The following is a 14,120-nucleotide window of genomic DNA, read 5'->3' as shown; positions in this document are numbered from 1 at the left end:
TGTTACTGAGGCAAGCCAGCAAGGTTACAGAAGCAACACATAGCAAAAACATAGCCTTGAGTTCCAGGAGCACAGGCAAAACATAATCTTGACTTGGTCAGCATGACCAATACTATCAATGCTATTGACACTATTACAGAAATGATTTTTATCATAAGCTCCTGACTAATACAGTCACCCAGTGCAGCTGGTGATAGGCCTCAAGGTTGGCAGTAGCCTTCTGCAAAGCTGCCAGCTTGGTAAACCTGAGTGAGGGAGAGATGTTCTTTGGGTTTTTAGCAAGGATGGAAAAAGAGGCTAAAGCCTTTGCTTGGGGTTTTTCTTTACGTAGAGGTTTTATCCTTTATCAATAATTTTGTTCTGGTTTCTGGTTTTACATTTTTGTTCTCATGGACATCCTTCTTTTCCAAAGGAAAAGGGATTCAGGGGAGAGAGTAAATTTCCAATAGCAGGAGGAACTGAGGCCAGACAATAGGAGGAACTTTCTGCCAGTAAATAGCAACTCAGATATTACAGGGAGGATACTTGAACCTCCCAAAAGCACTTGTGGTTGGCGCCTTTCTCTATCTGAACATTCACATAACACACCCCCAGATACGTCACACTCACCTGGACATGTCATGAATCATGCTTTCTGTGCTTAATCTTACGTCAAAGGCCTTTCCCGGGCCTTTTCTGGGATCACATTGCTGCAGTTTGTGAGCTGGTTAGCCCTGTGCTTTATATGCTCCAACTACTGACCTACCGTTCCCCAACAAACTTTTGGACATCATAACTACTGGCTTGCTCCATTGAGTTTACAAAAATAAACCTGAAACTCACCGCTGACAACTGGCATTTGGTCCAAGCTCACAGAAAAGAGATCTGACGCATGTCTATGGCAGTATTTATTCTATATTTGTTCACTACTAGAAAACTCAGAAATTATATGATAAAACTCAGTTGTCCTTCCAGTGTCTGACAAGCTAACTACTTAAGAATTCCTAATCTAGCCGGGTGCTGGTGGCTCACGCCTGTAATCCTAGCTACTCAGGAGGCTGAGATCTGAGGATCATGGTTCAAAAACAGCCCAAGCAAGGAAAGTCCATGAGACTCTTATCTCCAATAAACTACCAGAAAATCAGAAATGGTGCTGTGGCTCAAGTGGTAGAGTGCTTGCGTTGAGCTGAAGAGCTGAGGGACAGCACCCAGAACTGAGGGACAGCACCCAGCCCAGAGTTCAAGCCCCATAACTGACATAAATGAACATATACATACATACATACATACAGTCTTAATCTTTAATACAACCAACTCAGTTCAATGTAGAAAGGTAAATTTTCTATTAGTGCATAAAGACCTGTTGTTGTGCATGGACATGTTGAATTCCAATTCAAGTTTAAAGCTAAATGTTGCTACTATCAATGGAATTTTAGAAAAGACTTTATATATATATATATACCACAAAAGGACTGCTGAGAAATAAAGCTAGGAGAGGATTTTTTAGAAACACTTTCTTGTCAGAATGAATGTATAGCAACCAAATGCAGTGTCTGATCTTGGCAAAAATAGGCCAATGTAATATATGAACCACTTCATACAGTACCTTCTCATAGTCCAGCTGGATTCCAAGAGCAATAATGAGATATTTGTAGGAGATCTGCAACACAAAAAGATGTTGTTTTTAGACCAGGATTTAAAAGCAACACTTCCAGGACTGACACTGGCCCCAGATGTGTGTCAATAGTGCCATGCACCTAGGCTTCAATGTGAATGTCTTGGGGAGGAGGGTAGTGGCAGGGCAAGCGGGAGGGATGAATGCTCCAGTTGGCCATCCTACCCCATTTTCTATGGCCTCACAAGTGCTCAGTACTCACAAATACTGTGTAACCAGTCCCCTCTCCAAAGACTTAGGGTGCTTGCCTATTTTTGTTTATATAGTGGAGAGTAATAAAAAAGATGTGATTATTTGTGCAATAAACTTTTTTTATATCGAAAGGTGGGAAAATGAACTTCTAATGTTAAAAGACAGTCAACTAAATAAGGCACGGTGACACATGCCTGTAATCTCAGCACTGAGGGAATGGGACTGGCTAAAGCAGGAGGATCAGGAGAAGAGTTTAATGTCAACCCAGGCTAAATGATGAAAAACTGTCTCAAAATGAAACAAGCAAATGAACAACAACAAAAACAAAACCCATAAGATAAGCTGGCAAGGTGGTTCCTGCCTATGATCCACTCAGAAAACCAGAAGTGGTGCTGTGGCTCATGTGGTAAAGTGCTAGCCTTGAGCTGAAGAGCTGAGGGACAATGCACAGACCCAGAGTTCAAGCCCCATGACCAACAAAAAAAAGAAAAAGAAAAAGAAAAAATGGATATGGTAGCATACTCTATCATCTCAGTTATGTAGGAAGCATATATAGGAAGATAATTAAACTGACATGTTAAATTGAAACTCCTTTGAACAACTAAAAGAATTTAATAAAGTCTGATAGATTGATAACTAGCTAGCTAGCTAGCTAGCTAGTCAGTTAGATAGATAGATAGATAGATACATACATACATACATACATACATACATAACAAGCAAAAAGGGCTCAGAGCATGACTCAAGAGTAGAGCGCCTGCCTAGCAAACACATGGACTTGAATTGGAAAAGAGGCTATAAAATAAAAGAATAAGCCTTAAAAACTAAAGATGAACTCAGGAGCCCAGTAAGGAGAAATAGATACTGATTACCATGCTGTTGTACTAAAGGGAGAAGCAGAGCCAGAAAGTTGAGCAAATCCCAGGTGAAGAGAGAGGACTCCAAGACATGAGAGTGTTCGATCCACCTAGGGAGTGAGGGAAGCAAGTCATGGGAGAGACCCTATCCTAGCAGCCAGGAGTTTCAGCTCCAAGGACACAAGGCTTTCCTGCAACTCACTTCCACCATGGGCCCTTCCGGAAGCTCCCTTAGCTATCCTCCCCCAATATGGAACATTCCTAGAGTATAAAGCCACATCTTATTCCTTATATTCCAAGACGCTATCATAGTTAGTAGATTGAAGTGAGGATTCAGTAATGTGCATTGGATAAAAGGATGGGCAATTTCAGATTATAAAAAAATACAATTTCTCAAAATGGATAGATAATAAACACATCTTTATCTGTACACTCTGCCTATCCACAGAGAACTGGTGCCTTGAAATATTCAGCTCAGTAGGGAAGTAAGCCGATGCACAGAGGACTGAATGGTGTGCAGGCCTGTGGATGGGTATGGATGGGGAAGAGGGGTCTGAGGATGAGGATCTAGAGGCGGCAGCAATGCTGTCAATGAAAAGAGCTTCTGATTTGTGCAAATTGCAGTGGTTTTTTTGTTTTGTTTAGTTTTGTTTTTTGGTCAGTCATGGGGCTTGAACTCTGGGCCTGGGTGCTTTCCCTGTGCTCTTCAACTAGAGGCCAGTGCTCTACCGCTTGAGCCACAGCGCCACGCCACTTCCGGTTTTCTAGTGGTTTATTGGAGTAAAGAATCTCACAGAGCTTCCTGCCTGGGCTGGCTTTGAGCCGTGATCCTCAAATCTCATCCTCCTGAGTAGCTAGGATTACAGGTGTGAGCCACTGGCCCCTGGCTATTGGCTACAGGGTTGCTTTTATCAGAGTGTATAATACTAAGTGCTAAACACAAACAAGCTTAAGATTGTGGTGGGGAAGCCAGAAAGGAAACAAGCCCTAGATACCAAGAGAACAAAAGAAAAGCCTCAACCTTCTCACTGAGTTCAACTTTCTAGCCAGATAACCTAAGTCCTAGGAATTGCAAACACTTGTAGACAAGATTTTTGAGCAACTGAAGACATCAGGGCAGACTTGGACAGACAGCTGAAAGACAGTCAATGTGAGACAGTTAGACAGGATGCAAAGAGGAATCCTGACAATAAGAAGCTAACAAATAGGTTTTGCTGCTGATTCCTTGCAAAATCCTAAGCTCAGTGACTAACTGGATGTTTCAGTGATCTAGAAAAAAAATGAGCTTCAACAAGATGCTAATCAGAAATGATAAGCCTGCTTTCAATCAGGAATCAAGAACTGTGCTGTCCAATAGCATGTACTCAAGGTTTCCTTTTATATGCATTATTTTAAAAACAATAATGCTATTTCTTGAGCATTTGTCCTGTGCAAGGCAGTGTGTTATGTGTTTCCAATCACTTAATGATCAAAACAACCTAGGTAAGTATTACATTTACAAATTAAGAAATTGAGATATGGCTGCTCACAAATACTTTCTGGGTACTTTCTATGTGCTAGGTTCTGAGTATGCCAGATAAATAACGTAGACATAATTCTTACCTACACTAGTAGAAAAGATAGTATTTTCAGATAATCACAGCCTGGCACCAGTGGCTCACAACCGCAATCCTAGCTACACAGGAAATAGATCTGACAGCCAGGGTAGACAAATCTCTGACACTCTTATCTCCAGTTAATCAGCAAAGATCCAGAAGTGGAGGTGTGGCTCAAGGAGAGTGCCAGCCGAGATTAAAAAAGCCAAGCAAGAGCTTGAGCCCTGAATTCAAGCCCTAGTACAGGCACAAATATATATCATACAAATGATCGCAGTAGGCTGAGGTAGCTTGACAAAGTAGAACCTGATCAAGCCTGGTGGGTCAAAGGCTTGGCTCAAGGATTAAATATAAGCTAAAGATGAAGAGGTATTAACTAGGGGAAGAGGTGGGAATGAACATGTGCAAAATGTCCTGGGATTAGGAGACAGAAGCATTTGAGAAAATAAGAAGCAAGTGTGAAGGAAGAAAGGAATAAAACCAAGTGAAGTCCAAAGGAGGAGGAGGGACCAGTATATACAAAGAGCCTGAGCAGTCAGAGACACTCAGTCCAGTTTGCAGTGGTGGTCTGAATTCCATCTTTCACCTAGTGAAAGTTTATACCTCCCCTGAGGTATAAACTAAAAATGGACTGAGTTAGTGAATTGAATAATATTTGCTAAAGAATGTTGATTAACTTCTGTGGTCTAAAAAAAGCTCTCTAAGGATATGTTACAGAATTGAAACCTTGAACTTAAATGAAGGCATCTGTAGATAACAGCTAAGAAAAATTGCTCTGTGGATGACAAGAATCATAGATCCAAAAGATCCAGACAGGTGGGGAGGGCGAGCTAAAACAAGATGTTAACTCACATAAGATGTTATTTGCTGATTTCTGATCTGTCTATAAGGTACAAATGCATCCTAAAATCCTAGAAGAAAGTCATTAGATTGTAGCAACTTCCTCCTTAAAACTAGACCCTAGAACTTCCCTGGGTCCCTGAGCTTTTGTAATAATAAGCAGGCCACATGAAGGATAGCCCCTACTTCGTGCCTCTCATTCTCAAGAGATGAGACAAGGATGTGATAAATACAAGTGAACCTAACCATGGGAGGCCCTGAGGTAGGTCCTGCAGGACCAAGGGTAAGAAAGGCCTCTTGGCCTGTGAACCAGAAACTGGCAATGTAAACAGCTCCCTAGCCCAGACTGGACTTACGACACAGGAAAATAAAGATGTTCTGAACCATCAGGGGGACAGCAATCTGCACACATTTAACTTTTAAATTAAGATTATATTATAATTATGTTATATATTATATTTTATATATAACCTACATATTAGATATATTATATGTTAGGTATTATATAATTATATAATATATATTATATTATATAGTTATATATTGTGCATTATGTGTATAATTATAATAAAACATATATAATATAATTACAATTATCTATAACATATTTATAGATATTTACTTATATGTCTATGCATCCCTTCCTGCCTTCAGGAAGCCATCATTGTGAAGCCTGACGTCACGATGGGTCACACAGAAGGGACTCAGAGACGAGACAAGATCTGCATCAGTCCTGTGCTGGTTGTCACTGCAAAGGCAGATCTGCAGAGGCAGCATTCGATTGTGAGAGAGAACAGCCTGCTGAATTCTAGATTGTTCTGTAGATACCTTCTCTTTCAGGCAGCTCACTGAGACAGAAAGAAACAAGCCAAATGATGTCCCATGGGGATTAAAAGAGGACTGAAGGGACTGGAATCCATGAAGGGTGTGGGAAGAAGGAACAAGTCTACTTGAAAAGAGAACTTGCACAGAATGTGAGAAGCCTGTTTAAAGAGTTGCAGGCTCCCCCTCAGAAAATATTTTCTCAGAGTGAGGGCAACAATAGCCTGGAGGCCCAAGAAAGAACAAGGATTAAAAGGAAAGTGGGCCGGAGCCGGAGCCGGTGGCTCACGCTTGCAATCCTAGCTATTCAGGAGGCTGAGTTCTGAGGATCTCGGTTCAAAGTCAGCCTGAGCAGGAAAGTCCATGAGACTCTTATCTCCAATGAAAACCACTAGAAAACCAGAAGCGGCGCATTGGCTTAAGGGGTAGAGCGCTCGCCTTGAGCTGAAGAGCACGGGGACAGCGCCCAAGCCCAGGGTTCAAGCCCCATGACCAACAACAACAACAAAAAAAAGCAAAGTGGATTGAGTTTCAGAAAAGACAAGACTTTCATATAACTTGCCTGTCTAAAACCTGAAGAGGGTTAATTTATTTGCAGATGACTCCCTGGCTAGGGGGTCAGGTCTAAATATCAAGTTATTTTAAGCTGAACGCCCATGGGTCCCATCCCCCTTCAGTCAGCTGTATTTTTTTCATTAATACTCATCCATGCTAATATATTGTATAATTTACTTATTTTTCTATTATTTACTTATCCGTCCTCATCCTCTAGGATATAAAATCTAGGACAGTGAGGGTTTTGCCAATTTTCATTTATTTACATATCCCAAATGCCTAAAACTATCCCTACTTGGAGTAGATGTTTAATATTTGTAGAATGAATGGATGAAAGAATGAATGAGTGCAGTCCAGAGAGCCAAAGACAATCAATCCGATAAGACAAGTACTCTTGACGGGGTACAGAAAAAGTCTCCAAAGAATTGTTAGCATAGGCCATTAGGCAAACACGAGCAGGAATGAGGAAATGACCGCAGTGATTATGAGGATGGACCTATGTCCTCATGGAGCACCTCCCTATCTTAACTGGGAAGAACACAGAGGATCAAATGTGCAGGCCTATCCCTCTCACACCCAGACAGCCTTGGCAGGGACCAAACTATTTGAGAAGGCCCACAAGACAAGAAGGGCTATCATTCTGCAATGCCTAAAGACTGCAATCCCTGACACCTTCCACAATCGATCTTTACCTGGACTTTCCACTTCCCCCCTTGAGTTGTAATTCTGTTTTCCTAATACATCACTCTTTACTAGCTTCATGGTTCTTCTGCTACACCTGGGGGAAACCCTAATCTTAAGTGTTGGATCAAGAACGGTGAAACCCCTTGAAGTCCCCATCACCATCCACAGAGTGACCCAACTTGCTGAAATTAAATGCAAAATTTGAAACATATCTGTATTTTCTCTAGAGAGGGTTTTTATAGGGTTCTCAGAAAGATCATGACCCAAGGAAAGCTTAAGAGTACCCATCGCAGAGGAAGGGAAGGGAAACCTTTCAGATCATTCTCAGATTCTACAATTCTGTGAAAATGCCTGTTTGAGCGGAGAAGCTTGAGTAACAAGCACCCCAGGATGGTGAAGGCACAGCACAACTGACTGCAGCTATTCTGGCCTCCTCTGGAGCCACAGGTAGACTCTGAGCTAGAGGTCTCACTATCTTGGTCTCAACTCCTCAGGCAAATATATGGACAGAGTTGCTTTAAAAAAAAAAAAAAAAAAAAAAAAGCTTTGAATCTTGGAGTGGTGTGCATGGGAAAGAAGTAATTTATAAATGTTCTAAATGGTGCTGAGCCATGAGGAGCCTCAAATGCTAGCTGCAAGAATGTCCATAATCCTCCCCCCCAACCTTCCATTACAGGATGCACCTCAACTCTGGCACAGTGCCCCCTAATGTGAGCCCAGCATGTTTCCGCTGTGTGACTCAGAAACAGCAAATCGCTATTCCTTAATACCCCATTCATTCCTTTGGGAGGCCAGATTGGGGGGGAGGGGGGGGGAAGCAGAAAATAAAAACCATGGAAGGCTGGGAAGGTGGCTCAGTGGTAGAACGCTTGCCTTGCATGCATGAGGCCCTGGGTTCGATTCTTCAGCACCACATAAGCAAAAAGAAAAAAGCCAGAAGTGACGCTGTGGCAAAAACCATGGAAAACCTGGCTGCTTCCAGGGGAAGAAAAGGAAGGGGATGCCTGTTATTTTAACATGGAGCAATCGTATTTGTTCAATAAACATTCAGGTACAAGATCCTACACTAACCAACAGGGTAAACAACGGGTATTTAACAAATAGTTATGTGGTTGTTTATTGATTAGTTCACTACCACCTGGTCCTGCCATCTACACTCCATTTACCACCTAGCCATCTTGTGCAGTACTCAACACCTCCCCACACAGACACACACACACACACACAGTCTCTATCACCATAAAGCCATCCAACTTGAGAAGGGCAGTGTGCTCATATAAGGTCTCAGTTAAACAAAAAAATCCGAAGGCCCCTCGTGGTTACCTCCTTGTTGTTGTCTGTGTAGACACAGTTCTTGTCTGGGTTCAGCTCAACCACTGTAGCTTTGATCCACTCTACACCAGATGGAATCACACTGGCCGTGGGACGGCCGGATAAGGATAATCGTTTGGCCCCAGCACCCACCAGTGTCCAGATTGGCTGGTAGAAATGTCTCTGAAAAACAAAGGATTTGCTTATTTACTTCAACTTGGAGCTGATCTAAAAGATCTCAGTTAAAGGAACAGGTGTCAGATTTTCTTAATTACTCTTAACCCTTACGCACCACTTAGAAGTATCTCCAAAATGTGAATTCTTATTCCATTAAATGGACAGTCACAAAGCCTTTATAGGGGTCCTCAGAAGTATATGAAGACAACAGGAAGGGAAGTCTGGGAAGTTTGCAGCCACACTTCTTTTTTTAAGCACTAGGCAAGGACTCTACCACCTAAACCATGTCTCAGTCCTTTTTTGCTTTATTTTTCAGATAGGATCTTGCTTTTTGCCCTGGGCTGGTCTCAAACCATGATCCTCTTATACCTTCCTAGAATTACAGATGCTTACTAGCATGCCTAGATTATTTACTGGAGGTTACTATTTTTACAGGCTGGCTTCAAACCACAGACCTCCCAGTCTTCACCTCCTGAGTTTCTGGGATTACAGTCATGTACCATGTCTGCTTACACAGTCTGGTCCCCAAGCCCATGGAGGAGTTGCAGCCACTTGCAATTAACTCCTCCTTCCCTTCCTCAGGCCAATGGGTACCAGATCCCACTCAAAAACACAAAGCACAGGGCTGGGAAGGTGGCTCAGTGGTAGAGCGCTTGCCTTGCATGCTCAAGGCCCTGGGTTCGATTCCTCAGCATCACATAAGAAAAAAGAAAAAAGCCGGAAGTGGCACTGTGGCTCAAGTGGTACAGCGCTAGCCTTGAGCTGAAGAGCTGAGGGACAGCGCCCAGGCCCAGAGTTCAGGCCCCACGACCAGACCCAAAAAAAAAAAACCAAACAAACACAAAGCACACTCCAACGTTCACTATCTTCTAGAGTTGTCTTGTTTCAGATGCTCCGCTCTTGATCTAAGTTACTCGTGGACTTTCTAGGGTCAGGGGGAGAGAGAAGATTGGGTTAGTACTCTCTGAGGATCCACTGAGGGACTGGACCGAGGGATCAACAACTCTCGATATTTCCAAAATGCTCCAAACTGAGTGGCCAGAGCAGCCAAAACTGACAGGGAGAGGAAGAAGATAAAAGAATGGTTTGGTCTCCCTATAGCCAATGATGGATGTAATTATGGAGGAGGGAGGCAGAGGTCCCCAGCTGTGAGAGCTCATCACGTTCAAGTCCATCTTGAAGAGGAAGAGGAACAAAAAGACAACTTCAGAATTTGTTCAGATTATCAATAGCTCCAGCAATCACTAAACCAGGTACAGCAAGATAGGTGACTCCAATCATATGGGCTTCCCTGTGGACAGGGCTCACAGGATTCTGGTCCACTGAATTGTTCTGGCAGAAGAGCCAGGCCTACCACAAAATGAAGCACTGCTGGGAAGCCAGCCATGAATTCACCACAATATAAAATGCACCAGAGAGGACAGCACCTGATACAGCTCCCAGGCCACTGTTGTTTAATGTGGCATGCTTGAGTTGAAAAGAAGTCTCTTTTAAAACAAAAACAAAAAGACAATGCTGGGCACTGGTAGCTCACACCTATAATCCTAGCTAGTCAGGAGGGTGAGATCTGAGGATCATGGTTCAAAGCCAGCTCAGGCAGGGAAGTCCATGAGACTCTTATCTCCAATAAACCACCAGAAAACAGGAAATGGTGCTGTGGCTCAAGCATAAGAGAGCTAGCCTTGAGCTGAAGAGCTGATGGACAGCACCCAAGCCCAGAGTTTAAGCCCCCACGACCAAAAAAAAAAAAAAAAGTGACAGAGGCTAGAGTTGTGACTAGATGGTAGGAAGCTTGTTATGCATGTCCAAGACCCACATTTCAAGTCATAGCACCATAAAAATAAAGAAGATTACAGAAAATGTCCCCTTGTCTCTCCTTTGCCATACGACCTTGGATGACCTCATTCCTGTTGGAGAGACATCTTATCTTTCTTATCCAACCCTCCCCCTCAAAACAGACACTAACTCTACTCTGTTTTCTCCTCCCAAGGAGGCAGATCTTAACTGATGCTCCCCCAGCTCCTTCCTTGGGAAACACTAGACAACTCACCAAAAGTCAAGAGTATCTTTGAAATGCTTTGATATAATCTTAAGTGTTAATCTTAAAATGTTTATCGTAGAATGTTTTTCAGAGAACAGCGCCTCACTGGTGTCCCCTCCTTTTCTCCCGTATAAGAAGCTTATGGGGGCCTGGGAAGGTGGCTCAGTGGTAGAGCACTTGCCTTGCACGCTCGAGGCCCTGGGTTCGATTCCTCAGCACCACATAAGAAAAAAGCCGTAAGTGGCGCTGTGGCTCAAGTGGTAGAGTGCTAGCCTTGAGCTGAAGAGCTGAGGGACAGCACCCAGGCCCAGAGTTCAGACCCCACGACCGGACCCCAAAAAAAAAAAAAAAAAAGAAGCTTATGGTTCCCTATGCTTGCTTACATTTCTCAATTTCCCAGGAGGCTCCTGCCACCCCCCTTCTTCAGACAGGAGCAAACATGGAAGGACAACACCCACTGGTTCTCCTCTGCACAAGGAGGTGACAGTGGGAGGAGGTCATCCATTAAATCATGTCTCCCCAAAAACCGGAATGATGAAGGTCCTGTGAAAGTGGCCTTATTTGGAAATACGGTCTTTACGAATTTAATCAGGTTAAGATGAGGTCAGACTTGAATAGGTTGTTCCCTAAGTTCAGTAACTGATGACCTTATGAGGAGGACACAGAGAGCACCATGTTAAGATATACACACAGCGCATGGATGGACGTTGCTGCAAGCCGAGAAGTAGCAAGATTGCCACCAAGCCAGGAGAAAGCATGGAAGAGATGTCTCTGCCCAAAATCACCATCCCGCCGTCAGAGGAAGCATGGCCCTGTGGAAAGTCTCCCTTCAGAACTGTGACAGATGCACAGTTTTTGCTTTACATCCCCTAGTTTGTAGTCATTTGTTATGGCAGCCCTAAGAAAGCAAAACAGAAGAAAGTACAAAAAGCCAAGCGGTCTGTTTTTTCTCTTTCCTCTCTCCCTCTCCTCTTTCTTTCCCTCCCTCTTCTCTTCCTCCTTCTCCCCCCCTCATTCCCTCTCTCCTTCCCTCTCTTCCTTGCATTCCCTCTCTCCTCTCTCTTCTCTCTCCTCTTCCCCCCTCCTTCCCTCCACTTTCTCCCCACCCTTTTGGATGGGCGGCTCCTTATTCAGTAAGAAGATATGAGGACATAAAGGCCAGAGCCTGTCAGTCACCCACTACCACACACACATGCACTCAAAAGGGAACCCTTACCTCACTGGGTTCAATGATGGCCACGTTCTCCGCACCCACTTTCCTCTTCATGCGAGAGGCCATGGTGATCCCACCACTACCTCCACCCAGAACAAGCACCTCATAGTAGTTCTTCGCTGCACAGCTGGCCCCCGTGTGCAGCTGGAGGGGTCCGGCCTGCTGAGTGCCCAGCCTGAGAAAATGGGCAAAGAGCCGGACACGGGGGCTGAACACCACAGAGGTCAATGGGACCATCATCAGGCTGGGTCAGGCTGGAAGGGAACAGAGAAGGTTGTGAGTCACAAGGGAAGACCGCTCCAGAACCAGAGGAAGGGAAGGCTGGCACAGGACCAATGCCAGCTTGTACCTACAATCGCCTGGCAAGACTACTTGGCCTCCTATGCGCTCCAGTGAACATTCAACTAATGTTTAGCTAATGGCAAAGTTTCAATTTCTCCTCTTCTTCTCATTTCCTTAGCTTTTTCAATCCATTACAATGGATGGAAACAGAGACCTTGTAACACTGTATCATACAGGATCCCTGTGACCTTGCTGAAGGAATGAGAGAGAGCCCAGCGAAAGACCCACCTTCAGCCACTCAAGAATTCTGAAGATGGTAATGAGGGCCTCAGTCACCACGCGGAGACCCTGCAGGTCTGCTGGCCCAGGGACAGGCCATTAAATCAAATCACTGGTGACAGATGTGCAAGCAAAGGCCCTCCACACCTTAAGCAATTTCAACCAGATGATTAAAGCAAAGCTATAAAAGGAGCCCTACCTGGTCTCATAAAGTTATATTTTATGTAAAGAATCTGCACATGCTTCTGACCAGTCATTAATTTAAGTCAGTCAACAGTTTCTCCCTAGTAGCTCCTCTGGGAGACATTAAAGTGTGTTTCTACTCTGAACAGTTGGTGCTTTGGCAGTGGGGGAACTGAGGCTTCTCAAGAGACCAGCCTTTGATGCTGCTGGTCCATAGACCTGTGCTTACATGGAGGACAGCACTGACTTGTACAGCTGGAGGGCCCAAATCCAGGGCCTCATCATCTCTGAGCTCCCCCGTGCCTCAAATATCCCTATCAGTTCTATAGGTTCAACACTGCCCCCAAGAACCTTTTATAAAATTCAAATACCACACAGGGGAGAAATGTTTCTAGCTGTGAAGGTCACTAACTTCTTAATGGGCATGACTTAATTTTATCAGTGCCATAGGGATTAGATACAGCTTACAGGAAAGGAGGCTGTGAAAGGAGGTGAGAAAGACCCCAAGGAGGGCTGGGAAAATGATAGGCTATGAGGAAGAAGAACAAGGAATGGCCATTTTAATTAAGACTAACTCCATCCCACAGTTCTGATATCCCTGAGGCTCAATATTCTCCAATATACTGAATCGGAGAAGTGGCCTAGAGCTGGGGCGGGGGCGGTGAGAAGGGAAAGTGTTTGCAGGACCACAGACAGTAAGACAGGCTCATAGGTTCTTACTGCAAGACTGAAATCACTCTACTGTCCTAGAAAATAACAGCTGTGGAAGTGGCGCTGTGGCTCAAGTGGTTGAGTGCTCGCCTTGAGCTGAAGAGCTCAGAGACAGTGCCCAGGCCCTGAGTTTAAGCCCCACGACTGACAAAAATAAAAATAACAGCTGTGATATGGAATGTAATAATGTATAACTAATATAAGCTAATAAATAAAGAAAATAACACTTATCATCTTCTTGATCCTGTGTTTCCATTTTTGAGAGTCAAGTCTCAGGAAGTAACCTCTAATACTGAAGAAGCAAAAACTATTATAAAGATATTTCTCATAATATGGTCAAACCTGGGTTGACTGGTTTGTGCATTACTCCTGATTACATCTTGGGACAGAAACAAACAACTGCAGGATCTGCTCAGGCCACATACAGCTCTGGTTCCTGATCAGGGATAGATTTCGTTTCCTGACTATTTTAACTGAGGTTAACCTCTATTTCCACTTAATATGGGGACAGAAAGTATTTTTGATATCAAAATATTGAGAAAAGATTAAGTAAAGTATGGTTACCCAAGATGATTCTTGTAACCTTTTAAAATCATGTTTATAGAAAGAAAAATGCTTACAGTTAAGATACAAATTGATATAAAATATTATATTTAGTATGATATAGTATATTTATTGTAGCATACAACTAAGTAAGAGAAAATGCATCATAATAAAAACAACC

At 43.5% G+C, this 14,120-nt stretch overlaps 1 protein-coding gene across 2 annotated transcripts in view; it reads right to left on the bottom strand.

Annotated features, from left to right (window-relative positions):
- Positions 1-14,120, bottom strand: part of Sqor (sulfide quinone oxidoreductase) — a 43,787-nt gene that overhangs the window by 16,942 nt on the left and 12,725 nt on the right. Inside the window, exons 1-4 of one of the 2 annotated variants that reach the window (XM_042687951.1) lie at positions 11,949-12,195; positions 10,057-10,062; positions 8,523-8,691; positions 1,586-1,639 (exon numbers count right to left, since the gene is read on the bottom strand). In XM_042687951.1, the coding sequence (XP_042543885.1) occupies positions 1,586-1,639; positions 8,523-8,691; positions 10,057-10,062; positions 11,949-12,181 (462 nt within the window). In that variant the 5' untranslated portion in view covers positions 12,182-12,195. Of the gene's footprint in view, positions 1-1,585; positions 1,640-8,522; positions 8,694-10,056; positions 10,063-11,944; positions 12,196-14,120 lie in introns of those variants that run through there. The other variant, XM_042687950.1, reaches the window with a different exon arrangement.

This window comes from Dipodomys spectabilis, unplaced genomic scaffold, assembly GCF_019054845.1.
Source record: "Dipodomys spectabilis isolate Male_0828 unplaced genomic scaffold, ASM1905484v1 ptg000108l, whole genome shotgun sequence".
In the NCBI taxonomy this organism is placed as follows: Eukaryota; Metazoa; Chordata; class Mammalia; order Rodentia; family Heteromyidae; genus Dipodomys; species Dipodomys spectabilis.
The sequence above is the reverse complement of the archived record's forward strand: the minus strand, read 5'-3'. Positions and strand labels throughout refer to the sequence as shown.